Source organism: Cheilinus undulatus, linkage group 19, assembly GCF_018320785.1.
Source record: "Cheilinus undulatus linkage group 19, ASM1832078v1, whole genome shotgun sequence".
In the NCBI taxonomy this organism is placed as follows: Eukaryota; Metazoa; Chordata; class Actinopteri; order Labriformes; family Labridae; genus Cheilinus; species Cheilinus undulatus.
This window is the reverse complement of record NC_054883.1, coordinates 19,106,834-19,120,601: the sequence shown is the minus strand read 5'-3', so window position 1 is coordinate 19,120,601 and position 13,768 is coordinate 19,106,834. Positions and strand designations below refer to the sequence as shown.

General features: G+C 40.1%; 1 protein-coding gene across 10 annotated transcripts in view; it reads left to right on the top strand.

Moving 5' to 3' along the window:
* Positions 1 to 13,768, top strand: part of svila (supervillin a) — a 113,647-nt gene that overhangs the window by 85,081 nt on the left and 14,798 nt on the right. For 9 of the 10 annotated variants that reach the window (XM_041814687.1, XM_041814688.1, XM_041814681.1 and 6 more), the window contains 7 exons: positions 56 to 109; positions 5,780 to 5,945; positions 6,444 to 6,530; positions 7,985 to 8,071; positions 8,987 to 9,164; positions 9,271 to 9,443; positions 11,175 to 11,330. In XM_041814687.1, coding sequence (XP_041670621.1) covers positions 56 to 109; positions 5,780 to 5,945; positions 6,444 to 6,530; positions 7,985 to 8,071; positions 8,987 to 9,164; positions 9,271 to 9,443; positions 11,175 to 11,330 — 901 coding nt within the window. The remainder of the gene's footprint in view (positions 1 to 55; positions 110 to 5,779; positions 5,946 to 6,443; positions 6,531 to 7,984; positions 8,072 to 8,986; positions 9,165 to 9,270; positions 9,444 to 11,174; positions 11,331 to 13,768) is intronic. The other variant, XM_041814682.1, reaches the window with a different exon arrangement.

Here is a 13,768-nt window from a genome sequence, read left to right as displayed (position 1 = left end):
TTTGGGACAAAAGAACCTTAAGAAAACCCTTCTCTCCTGCGGCTCCTGTCTGCAGGACGATGAAGATCCAATGATGATCGATGAGTTTGCTGGGTCCAACCAGTTGTGGGTAAGGCCAGTGTGAAAACTACATCTGGTGGTGGTAACCTATGTGCGCCTCTCTCCCATCATGGTGACGGTGTTGTGCTGATAGCGTTTGCTTCTCTAATTCACACCAACTCTGCTCGTTGGCTTTCACACCCACAGCTGTGCTTGTCACAGTTTCACACACTGTGGATGTTGTTGGGTCTCTAGCTAAACCTCACCTGTCTCTAATCAACAAGGACTTTCTGAATGTTAATTTGGAAAACTGTAGATTTTTACCCCAAAATCTTAAAGAGAATGGTAAGATCACGTCCCATGGAGTACAGTGACATGGAGAATGGTGTACCTCAGAAAAGTCCTGGTTTCTTTTCAGGTGCAGTGAAAACAGAGAAGTGCACCCACATGAAACGGTCAAAACTAACCCAGAATATAGAAACAAAGACTTGATCTTCTTATGTCAGAAATAGTACATATAATTTTGCTTAATGCCTGATTAGAGAACTCAGATAGATAACTTTGGAGGCAAATATTAAAGGCATTTATTCATATTTCATTATAAGTAACTTCTGGGCAGCCTATACCATTGGGCCAATATGGGCATTTTGCTGGTATAGTTATGTGCATAAGTTTTAGGCATGTAGGACGTTAAGGATTCAACATGGGACTTGCTAGTGGTACCCTCGGTCTCTCAAAGTAGTATGGGAGGTAGATCATTCAGTTATCAGGCCCCTCTCCTTTGGAATTATCTGCTTGATAGGGTCTGAGAGGCGGACACTCTATCTTTAAGAGTAGGCTTAAAACTTTCCTCTTTGAAAAGCTTATAGTTAGGGCTGGCTCAGACCTGGACCAGCCCTTAGTTAGTTATACTGCTATAGGCTTAGGCTGATGGTGGTCATGGTACACTGAGCTTCTCTCACTTACTGTTTCTCTTTATCTTTGTTCGCATTTATATCATAGAGTCAACATGGCCACACGTGTCACTTGGCAGCCAATGTCAAGCTTGACAGCTTCTTTTTTGTCAGGGTCGTTTCTCCCCTGGCAGTGCTGGAGACCGCTGGTGGTTTTCAGGCCCTTGGGACACACGACCCATGGCAACCCTACTACCTGTCCGGGTGGTACCCTAGGCCAACTGTTTCCAAAGTGGGGGTTGGGACACCCCAGGGGTTGTAAGACACTGTGAGAGGGTTGCAAGATGTCCTTCAAAAAAAATAAAAATTAAAATCAAATTCATGTTTAAAAAATCCTTAAAATGTAAGTCTGCACACAACTGTTCTTGAATGTGCATGGCTGTATTCAACTATGCTTCAACCACCTACAGGAACAGGGTACCCAGTCTGTGGCACTGTTATTTTGGGGGTCTTGGGCTGAAACATTTGGAAACCCCTGGCCTAGGCCATGTTTTCTCACCACATCCAACCCTTACTCCAACCCTAAAGGTGTGGACATTGTTATTTTTTCAGCAGATAATTTCTTGCCCTGGTAAGATGCAAGGACATCCAGAGCACAACCAGGATTTTATCAATCAGGTGGCTTTCTTGCTACATCTATGCCTTATTTCAGCCTCTATTTTTCACCCAGATATGCCTAAAAGTTCTGCACAGTGCTGTTTATTTTAGTTATTGTTATAAATAAATACAAAACAGGCGGGAAAACAATGTTTGGAAGACATACATATGAGAAACTAAAAGTATGGATCATTTGGATGTCATGATAGCATGCACTTGGTTCAGTACAGCTTGATCCATCTCCATACTTAACCTGCTCAGGTTTGTCTGCAGCACAGAAGAAAGTGGGATGCACTGGACTCTTCTGTAAACTTCAGGGACATGCAAAGGAGTAGTTCAGAACTGAAGAAGCTGAGGCTGAGATAGCAAGCCTCTTACTCACTGACATGGGTTAAGCTTGATGAACGTTGCACTCTTTTTTCTTACTGCCCCTCCCCTGTGTGGTACACACACTTTCTGTCAGTAATGTGTGCAACAAACCAGTGCATAGATACACCTCATAATATCGTACTCATGGCATCAGGATTCTCTGACACTTTTCAAGCTGCTCGGTTTTTGCCTTTCCTGGTAAACTGATCTAATCTTCATGTGTGGAACATTTGCAGTGCCCCATTAAAATCTAATCCAGTTCATTTTTGGGGAGTAATTTAGACTAGTGTTTTTCTCATTTGGACCTGAATACTTATGTGATCCAAACAGGACCCTGCAACTGCTGCACACTCAATAATGTCCTCTGTGTTTGTCTTTATGTACATGTGTATTTCCGGCAATTTTCAATGGCTGTACCTGTGTAGGAGCCAGTCTTTGCCTCTACTTTCTCTCCCGAGCCTCCTTTCCTTACTCCGTCCCCTGATGAGTTAGCCATCCAGGTAGGAAGCTGCATCAGGTCATGTTGCATGCATTTCTTGCCGCATTGCTTACATCATCACCTCACACTGGTAGAGTTCATATAACAGTACCTTTCTTAACAGGCAGCTTAATTTGATTTAAACCACACACCTACAAAATAAAAATCTGATATATAAGCTGTACAAAGACTTACCAACTACTTTGCACTGAATTTCTCCACATTGAAAACTCTTTTACCCCAAGCTGCACTTTTTCTCAAAGTCATTCAGCCCCTGTAGCTGCAGCTTTATTGCCAAAACAGTTTATGTTAATGCACATTATGAACAGTAGAGCTCTGCAACCCTGCTCATATTTTACCCCTCTCCATCCTGAGTTTTGTCGCCTGAAGTCAGCATGGCATCCTCCCTGCAGCTTCTTATGCTTGTGCAAAGCTTGATCATTTTTCTGCCTTTTCAACCTTATCTCTTAATCCTCATCCTTTCTTACCCTCCTCATCACCCATCCCTCTGGATGTAAAGGCCGTCAGATCTCCCAGGCCCTCGCAGGTGGATGAGAGACACCCCTGGAGACGGAAGGTGACCCTGTCAAAACTGTAAACAGTGTTCTGGCAAAACCCCAACACCTCCCCTATAAGTGGCAGCAGTAGCTTAGAAAAACAGTTAATGCTTCTGCTACTGTATCACTAAACAAAGACATCTTTCATCTTTAACTTCATGAGTGGCACTAAAAAATGTTTAAATGAATGCTCACCAAGACAAAGGAAAAAATTTGCAATTTTTCTGCCGACGTTGCTGAACAGGGTTTTTTCAATGAATTCCAGATAAATGGACCCCTTTTTGCTTGGCTACTGTGTCTTGTGTGATTTTTTTCTGCAGTTAGAGGGATCTCAATATTAAAAAAAACAACATTAATGTTAAATATATCAACAGTTCTGTTTCCTTTTTGTTATTTTTGTTGTCTGTTTTGTTGTCCTGTGTGGTGCCATCCAGTAAACCCACAATTTAACTGTAAGGTTATTATTAGAAATATATATTTTCTCCCTCTACGGAATAGTCAGTTTTGATTAAAGTGTTTTCTGGAATATCACAATATGATGATGTACTGCATGACTTTGATTACTTTATAATACAACCCCAATTTCAAAAAAGTTAGGGCATCTTTCAAAAATGTAAATACATTGTTTTTTAAATACTATGAACCCCATAATTAATGAAAAGAACGTTAACAACATTGATGTTGAAACTGATACATTTTACCATTTCATTAAAAATATTTGCTCATTTTGAATTTCATGGCAGCAACACATATGAAAGTAGTAGGGACAGGGCCATGTTCACTATTGTGTAGCATCCCTTCTTCTTTTAACAACAGTCTGGGAAGTGAGGGGACAAGTTGCTGGAGTTTTGAAGAGGAATGTTGTCCCATTCTTGTCTGATGTAGGGTCCTAGCTGGGTCTTCTTTTTCAAAATGCCGTCTCCATGTAAACAGGGAAAACAACACTTTGTGAAAATGCACATGTGCACTACAGCAGCAGCCAGTTGTCAAATGCGAGTGTCGCAGCACTCTGAACCTAGCTGTCTGGTAGTTACCTCTGATTCAGGTTGTCACAGTCAGCTGGATTTAGAAAAGGGGAAATATTATGCTCGTTTGGTGGGCTATCAATGCCATTTTCTTTAAATTTAGTCGTGCTATTCATTTTGGAAATGATTACGTGCGCCGTTTTTATCAATCATCATGTTAATCACTGTCATCACCATCGTAGCGCGGCAGAACAATTTCACGGCTCATGTAAACTAAAAAAATGCTTTGCAAAATCAGTCGTGTTATAACATAGATACAAATTTCTTTTTCCCCTTTTTTAAATATATCTGCCTCTTGGAAATGATTTAGGCTTTTATATTTTTTCTTAAAGTTTTAGTGCAGAAACTTAAACCCGTAGACTCTTCTGTCTCCTCCATCGGCTGCACATCAATGCTCGGCTAATAGAAGTTTGAAGCTTCCATGTTAAGGTTGAAAAAAATTGCTGTAACCGCTTCCATGTAACAGATAAAATTGGAAAAGGGGAATAGTAAAGGATATCTTTTTCCTACTGCGCCTTAAGCAGGAAGCGCTGCACTTTCTGAGAAACTCCTGGAGAAATTAAAGTCTGTAGGAGAAAAATGTGTCTGTGGAAAATTAAACGGTTTTAAAGGATATCTTTGTTATAACAAGACTGGCCTAGCAAAGCATTTTTGTTTTTATATGTGCCGTGAAATTTTGCTGCTGCGCTACGATGGTGATGATGATTGGAGGATTTAGTGATGAATTACTCCCATGCACTTGTGTATGATAAAAATGTAACACGTTATCAAAAAAACATGAGAAACCATAACTGTACAGTACTGTCCTTGATGTAGAGACAGTTTCATTGTTTAAATCACTTTACCACAGCGTTTTTGTGTTTCCTGCGGTCTTGTGTAGATGGAGATTGTTTTCAAATCATTGCCATCTAAACATGGAACTAATTGTGGATGAAAACAGAAAACGATGCAAAACGTCATCATGTAAACAAGGCCTAAAAAGCCGCTTTTATACCAAGTCTGTCACTGACCTGTTGCCAATTAATTAGGGATGCACCAATACCACATCTTTCCAAACTAAGTACAAGTGCTTACATTTGGGTACTCACCTATACCAAGTATGAATATGAGTACTTAATTATACCGTAACTGTCATTGAAATTATTTTGAGAGTGTGTTGTTTGTTAGAAGTGCATAGTTTAAATTTTCTACTTTTGTCATCCTCATTTATGTTAAAGTATCACCAAACTGCAGACATGGCACCAACTTGGACTACATACTCGCACAATGAGAGGCTTACACTTTAAAACGATACCGGGTACAGTTTCTGCATGCTTTATGAGTATGAGTATGTAGACTTGGTATCAGCACCAATAGGTGATTGGTATCGGTATCTGTGCATCCCAATAATTAACCTAATGAGTAACAAAATGCTCCTCCAGATGTTTTTATTGGTACCACTTACTTTCCAGCCTTTGGTTACCCCATCCCTACTTTTTTGAGATTGTTGCTGCCATCAGATTCAAAATGAACTAATGTTTTTTTCATGAAATGGTAAAATGTCTCAGTTTCAACATCTGATGTGTTGTTTATGTTCTATTGTGAATAAAATATGGGTTTTATGAGATTTGCCCATCATCGGATTCCGTTTTATTTACATTTACACAGCGGCCGGACTTTTTTTGGAATTATGGTTGTGTATTGTTTCTTTGATTTCAGTCCAGCAGAATTTTAAATTATCACTGACGGTCTCTCTTCTCCTCCCTTTCCCCCTCTCTGTAGATGATAGCTGAATCTGAGCTGGAGTGCCAGAGCATCGAGGCTCACATGTCCATTCAGGAGAGGAAACAGCTGATCGTCGCTCAGGAGGAGGCCTGGAAGACAAAAGGCCAAGGGGCGGCCAACGACTCCACTCAGTTCACAGTGGCTGCACGCATGGTCAAGAAAGGTGAGAAAGCAGGCATGATCTACAACAATCCTCCTTCTCTGGTGTATTTCTGCATGACTTCTGAGTTACAACTCTGCAAAGCCTGAAGTCCACACTTCAGTCTCAACTCTCTGCCCTGAAATCCCAAAGGCCCAATTTTCTAACAGAGAGGGAAATTATTCTCCTTTTTCCTTCATCAGACAGACATACCAGGCCAGAGCCTCTGCTCAGGCAGAAAGGGATTTAATGGTTGGATATTTTCCTCATTAGCTGCAGGCCTGGCCATCAGGGTTGGCTGATGGAAGGTTTTATATGTGTCTAGGAGGAGTCAGGGCATTTAGGGAAGATTCTGCCTGATGGAGACTAGCATCACAGGAGGATTAGCATCAGAAATGCTAGCTTTAACCAAATGTTCTTAAATGACAATATAAGATTTATTACAAATTTATAAAGCATATCAGATGTCAATGATGCATGCTTTTTGGTCATGAGATGATGATGTCTTTGTTTGCACAACAGGGTTAACTTCCCCATCAGCCCTCCAGTCTCAGTCAACATCATCCAAACCTAAAAACAGCAGCCCAGCCATCTCCAAACCGCAGGAAGGTCAGTCTGATCCTCATATTTTTCTGGTCCTACCCCTCACACTTCTTTTTCTGTGCCTTAAATTTCTCTAATGTATCCTCTGATGGTGTGTTATGTCACATTACTGCCCAATTTACAGTGTCTATAAAAGTATTTACCTCCTTGGATGTTTTACCCATTTATTGATTTTATAAATCAGCAGACCTGCCAACCTGTAAGCATTTTGCGTAGCAGGTATGCAGTTTGACCTTTTAATACACTGGTACGACTCGACTCTCTAAACTACGCAAAAAGCTGCAGACATGTGAGTTCTGTGGAGAATGTGCACGTGCCATACTCATGTCTGACAGCACGATGCAGCAGTGTGGTGAAGCAGTTTCAACCAATTATGCAGAGTTGCAGAGAATGCATCTGCTGAACCTATTGTGTTATATCCCCGCTCCCCCTCCTTCCTACATCCTGCCCTCTGCGTCCCTCCCCATTCCCCTACTAGCTGCAGCTGGTGGTTAAAAAGGTAAACTGTGTGTGTGTGTGGGTGTGTGGGCATATGTTGGCATTTCGGATAGGGAAATAAGCACTGTCATTCGAGCAGAAAATGTGAAAAAAATCATAGATTTTTCTGGCAAATCTATCGATCATGAAATGGTTTGAGGAAGTGGCTGAGTCAAAACCCAGACCTCAATCTAATTTGGACTGGATAACTGCTGTTCGCCCAATGGAACTTGACAGAGCTTGAGCAGTTTTGCAAAGAGGAATGGAGCAAAATTGCAGTGTCCAGATGTTCAAGCCTGATTGAGAGCTATCCACATAGACTCAGTGCTGTGATTGCAGCCAAAAGTGACTCTACTAAATACTGACTTGAAGGGGTTGAATATTTATGCAGTCACGTTTTTTACATGGCATAGTTTGATATAATTGACAGGTCCTAGACAGCTCAGCTGCTGCTCTATTGTTATTTAGACAGCTTTTGCTATGAAATGACCAAGTATAATATGATAATTGTTTTTAAGAGTGTGTAATTTATTTTCTTTGCTTCTCTTTCAAAAGACATGGAGGAGCTGTCTGAAATTTCAGGTCTTTTTTCTTTTTCTTTTGTTGTTGCGCTGAATGTTCATCACCATCAAAACCACAAATGTCATGAGCACTAGTTAGCCAGTGTTGCTGTGGCTCTTCTATTGGGTCTTAAGTCCTAATAGAACATAAACCATTGGATATTGTTTATTTTTAAATGCATGTGTCTGTATTGTGAGGAATTCATATTTAGGTGCCGTTAACGGTTAAAATGTGTGTAAATGTTGATTAAAGTTTTCAGATTAATTCAACTGTGACTGATGAAAGTGTTCGTGCTCACTCATCGTTGAACTCGAAGGACTGTCACACTGCCTGCTTGCATCAGAGATGGGATTTGTGCTAAAATTCAACCCAGAGTAAATTTATGGGCTCTAACAGGTGTGTTTGTTTGTATGCTATTGCAGAGATCAAGGCCATACCAGACCTGAACCTGGAGTCAGACATGAAGCTGGATAAACTGGAGTCATTCCTTGGCAAGCTCAACAGTAAAGGTCAGTCGTGTCTGGCATGTTGTCTGGGAGTCACTGAGTGCAGAATCAGGTCTTTAACACGGTAAACAGCAGGAGGAATTGTTGTTCTCAGATTAAAAGCATTTAGTCTGTTATAGCAGACACAATATTAAAGTTTAGACCATTGTGATGTTTATCTGAGACCACATTTCAGCGTTAGAATGCAGCTTTCTTCATGGAGTTCACTTTAATTTATTTGAGTTGAGAGAATCCTTTGGATTCACGTTTCCAGACAGATTGTCCATGCTTTTCTACTTCTAACTGCATTTTTTCACACATCATGGACCAATGTTGATGGTAAATATAGTTTACCCAAGCTGTATATCTAATGTTTGCAGCACTCACAAAGAAAGCTCAGTACTCTTCCTCATAGAGCCTACATGTAGCAGGATACATGGTACAGAGAAGCTACACCTTAAGCCCCTTCATTTGCATTTTTCAGACAAATACTCAAATCATAAGAGCTTAAATCAGTACAGCTTATTATTTGTACTGAAAAATGTATCCCACTGTATGACCTGACTCAACGGGGAAAAGGGAAATGACAACACCCGACGGATTTGGTTAACGCAAAAGATAACTATTTACAAAAGAAGTAAAAATGTGCAAAAATTACAAATATGTAAGGCAAAATGTAACTGAAAGGTTTTGCATGCCAAGTAGTTTAGCACTAACATTTTAGTCTTGTTTTAGTCTCCTTAATAGAAATTAGACTTACTTTTTGTGTGAGTTTTGTCAAAATAGGTAGTCAAGAAACATTTTTTGTCACAACTTTAGGCAAAGAAATTTACAGGAGCCATTGTTTATGGTCTGTAGAATAGTAGGTCAGTTTTTAGTTAATTAATTACAAACTAATTGCAAAGTTAATTCTTATGCAGCATCTTCTTGTGTTTTTAGGCTCTGGGCTGCCTGAAGCGACCATCACAGTAACGGAGAAGAAGGTAAAGGAAGTGATGACCCTCGAAGATGAAACCTTCTCTAAGTTCTACCGTCAAGTGGAGGAGCTCCCTGTCGCCACCAACAAGGTGGAGATAGATGACGACTTCGATGCCATCTTTGGTTCCCAGGTGCCAAAGTAAGCTCTCGCTGTTAGAGATCATCTTTTAATGCTACCATGACTAAACCATCATTGCCCCACTGTAAACTTTCTCTGATGATTTTCACGTCTGGCGTCCCCTCAGGCTGACCTCAGAGATGGTTCAGCACAAGCGTGCTGTGCGCCCGTCGCGTAACGTCCAGTCTTCAAGGAACCCTCTGAAGATACTGGCTGCCAGAGAGGACATCAGACACGAGTACACAGAGCAGAGGCTCAACGTTGGACTGCTGGAGAGCAAGAGGATGAAGGCAGAGAAGAGTGAGTGAACAATACACTCAGTCAAAAGTAGCTTTAACCTCCTCAAAACCTGCATACATTTTAGCTTTTCTACAATATAGGAATAATTTCTGCTAGTAGTCTCGCATGAAGTTTAATAAGGTTGGGAAAATTTGCTATAAAATTTTGAGAAATATTCATGGACATCTCAGGAAATTTATTTAGATGTTTTGGGGGATTTGCTTAGAAATGTTCAAGTATTTTAATGGACACTTTGGAAATATATTTTTATATTTTGGAGAATTTAATTGGAAGTTTTGGAGAGATTTGCTTGAAATTTGAAGGATGTTCTGGAAACTTTGTTTTAAAATTTTCAGGCTTTTTCGTGAAAATTTGGGAAAGGTATGTGTAATTTTGAGAACCTGATTTTTTGTCAGTAATGAAAATGTTTAGGTTTTTTTTTTAGGAGGGGAACTTGGTATGATTTTTTTGCGGTGTTTTCATGGATATGTATTTAATATGATTGGAAATTTGTTAAGATGATGGGGGATATTTTCCTTCATTTTCAAACATTTTTGGCAGTGTATTTATAAATCTTGGGTAATTCAATAAGAAATTTGAGGGGGATTTTGCCTTAAAATATTGGGTAATTTGCTGGAAAACTTTGAAGAATTATCATGGAATTTTCCATTTATGCTTTATGATAAAGTTTTACTGAAACATTTGGGGAATATTTAAAGAAATTTTGGGACATTTTTAATGGGAAACTTAAAAAATAAATGTTAAAAATTTTTACCAAAATTTTGGGGAACTTCTTTGAAATTTTAGGGAATAATCAAGAAAAAACACCAGAGAACTTCTAAACATTTTTAAAAATTTTGTTTATTCTTGGCCTTAAAAATTCCTTGTGGTCCTCTGTCAGAATAACAAGAAAAATGACCAACCCTTTCTGAATGCCTGACACCATTTCTTACTGACTGAAGACCCCTAATAACTGAACAACTGGCTGACTCAAGGCCAAAGCATAAGCTCAAAAACTGGGCCAGTGCTGTATTTTATGCAGAAACAGGATCCTCGGGAGATTTCATTTCTGGTTTTCCGAATCTAAGACAGGGCTTCCTTTTAAACCTATCAAGTCCACCTGCCCCAAATAAGTGGGAGGAACTGAAAATGTTTTCCAAACAAAAGCTCAGGTCTCAGGAGGATAATTGTGCAAAAAATCATTCTGCATACAACTTAGTAGGTAATCTTGAAAGAAATCAGTACATTTTAAATGTTAACTTTGTATTTTTTGCATTAGTTAGTGTCTAATTCGGCCAGTTACATGGAAAATTCTCCATATGTTTTTGAAAATGTGTGAGCTTTTCTAAACCTGTACAAAAAGCTCCCTCTTGCCAGGAACATTAAAAATAAAGAAGCACCAGTGATAGAAAACTGTTCTCATATTGTCTCTTTAGCTGTGTAGTAACTTTCTGTCAGCTTACCCCAGCCTACAACTAGGAGTAGAATCAGTTTTCTATCAGTGGACAGCATCATCATTAACAGCTCAGTGACGTAACAGAATGCACAGGTCAATGTCATGTTCCTCCACCATAACAAACAATTAAACCGCCTCTAGAGGCGTCTATTTTTGCAGCAGCTGTATAGAGACCTTTAGTGTCAGGCTTGTAAGGTCATTAACACTAAAGCTGTTGTTCCCTCTGTGTATAAAGGCTAAACGTACAGATCAGATGTTATGGTTATGTCTGACTTGCGCCATCTTTGTCCCTGCAGTGAGTAAAAACTCCGGTCTCTCTGATGTGGCTATAGCTGGTCTGGCCAGCAAGGAGAACTTCAGCAACGTCAACCTGCGGAGCGTCAACATTTCGGAGCAGATGTCGAACAACAGCGCCGTGCCTTACAAGAAACTCATGCTGCTACAGGTCAAAGGTAGGAAGAGTTAACAGGCTGCTTGGATGGGACACCTGCTCTCTCACAACAGGTTGTTTTGTTATTTTTGTCAACGTGCTTTCGATATACTGCACAGTGATTGGAGGTTGGAAAATTAAGTGTAAAGTACAGAACTAAGAAAATGTGCAATGAATAGCTAGTAAAAGGGCCTGCTTAGAAGAAAACTGTCTGCCTTTTAGAGCTTCATCTCAGTCAATATAAGCTGACTCAACTTTAAACTGCCAGATGAAAATCTATGGATTAAAAGGCAAAATAGATAAAACCTGTATTTTTACAAAAATGTTTGACTATGACTATGAATGGATAATAATCATAATAAAAACCAAAAAACCACATTATGAAAGTCTGATACTAGGAGTGCGAATCTCTCCTTCTCAAGACCATTCAATTCAAGTCTCTATTGACAGGCTAAGAATTGATTCACTGACGATTCATTAACATACTGAATGATACGATTTTTTTCAGTTCATTTCAGTCTGGTGCAAACTAGTTATGGAATCCAAATATGTTTTTTTGGGGAAAAACAAGGTCATTACCTGATAGTCAAGGTGTGTTTTAGTTTATTTATCAAAAAGACAAAATCCCAGGCTTCCTGTCACATTCTGTAGTTATGCTTATGATTTAACATTGAGTATTTATTCAATACTGATTCTTAACTCAAGGATAATAGCCATTTCATCAGCTACTCAATTTTAACCTTGCGAAGGCGATGGTTTGGCCAGACTCCATGTCCGTCATCAGGCAAATCCATCCTGAAAAGCTCCAATCCACAACGTGCCAGACCTTACATAGTTTAGACCAGTGGTTCTCAACTGGTGGGTCAGGAGGACCCAAAAGTGGGTCGCGGAGCAGTTTTCAGTAGGTCATGACCATAGACTGTAGAAAGAATTGGACAAAGCTTGTGTGACCGCAGCCGTCTGCTTACAATAGGTGGACTCAAACTGCTTTTGATGCCAATCCGTGGCGGCCTCCATATTGAATTCGCTGTCTCAACTGAACTTTTGATCAACCTAACGGCAGACAAGAGCCCGCCCACTGATCTCGACTTCCTGTCAGCTAGCTAGCTAGCTAGCATTCTGGTTGACAGATAGGTAACTTCTCCCTGTCAATCAAATGAGACAGGCCAATCAGTGCACAGTGAGGTTTTTCCTACATATAATCAAAACGATTGTGGTACAAAAAAATTCACCCCATATACAGTGAGAGCACATGAAGACATCAGCTAATGAGACACATTTGTTTTTTTGAAACAGTTTATTTCTAGTGCAAAACACGGATTTTTAACATGGGTTGTCTGCAGTACTGCTGATGCTGAACCAATCCGCCTCTCCCACTCCCTTTTATCTTCACTCATAATCAAGACCCTGAGGTACTTTAACGCCTTCACCTGAGGCAGAGACTCACTACCTATCCAGAGGGGGCAATCCACTGTTTTCAATAAAGGTTACTCAGAATTCAACTTGCTGCAAGTGTTGTAGGTGTTTCTTTTTATCTTTGTGTTTTCTTTCTTTGCCTGGTCAGACAGCATCAAAGCAGTACGGTCTCAAGTATCTACCTTTTTCTGAAGCTTGCTCATAAAACCTTCAAGAATAATTCGAGAAGTGAGCAGCTACGTGGGGTACTCTTTTGAAAATACTGCTATATCTTGTACAGTTGGAGTTGCTGGCAGGCCTCAGGATACTGCCTAAAAAAAGTCAACGAGGCAAAAAGGAATACAAAAAAACATCTGTCTGCATTTCCAACACTTCGTGAACTGACTTTTCGGATTTGCAGAGACAAAAGCATTAGGAATACAGAGCCAACAGAGTTTCTGCCAGCAGTTACATTCAGTTGTTTATGAGGATGGAAAAATAAATCCAGTAGCTGCTGTTCCAAACACAAAGCCTCAGAGGATGCTGCTTAAAGGGTGTCCCTTTCAGAGGATATCTAAAATAGGGGACAAGTCTATTTTGGTGTCTTTGCACCTCCTCCGCACGTCTGTGGGTGACAGCTGTGGCCCTAAATCATTCTCCCTTGGTCACTACACCCTATCCTGAGCTGATCCTCTCCTTAGAAACCACATGCAGCATAATCCAGAGAAAATCCACAGCACCAGGGGTACCGCTTTGTCCCTGCTTTGTCAGCACGGAGGTTTAGAGGAACTTCTGCTCAGACCACTAGAAGATACTATGTAATTTGACACTTTTATGATTTAATGTAGGCTGTAATCTATTCTGGCCATGTAACAACCAGGAGGTTTAAAATATGAAGGGATGAGCTTGACAAGGCGGGCGTACGTACAGACATGTACATGTCAAGAGGTCACGGCTGGCACATTGTTTCTACAACACCCACAGGATGATAACCCAGGCATGCTGACAGTGATAATCAGAGCTACCACTGATATGCCTTCTGTTTGTCTTTGTGTTTTTTTAATG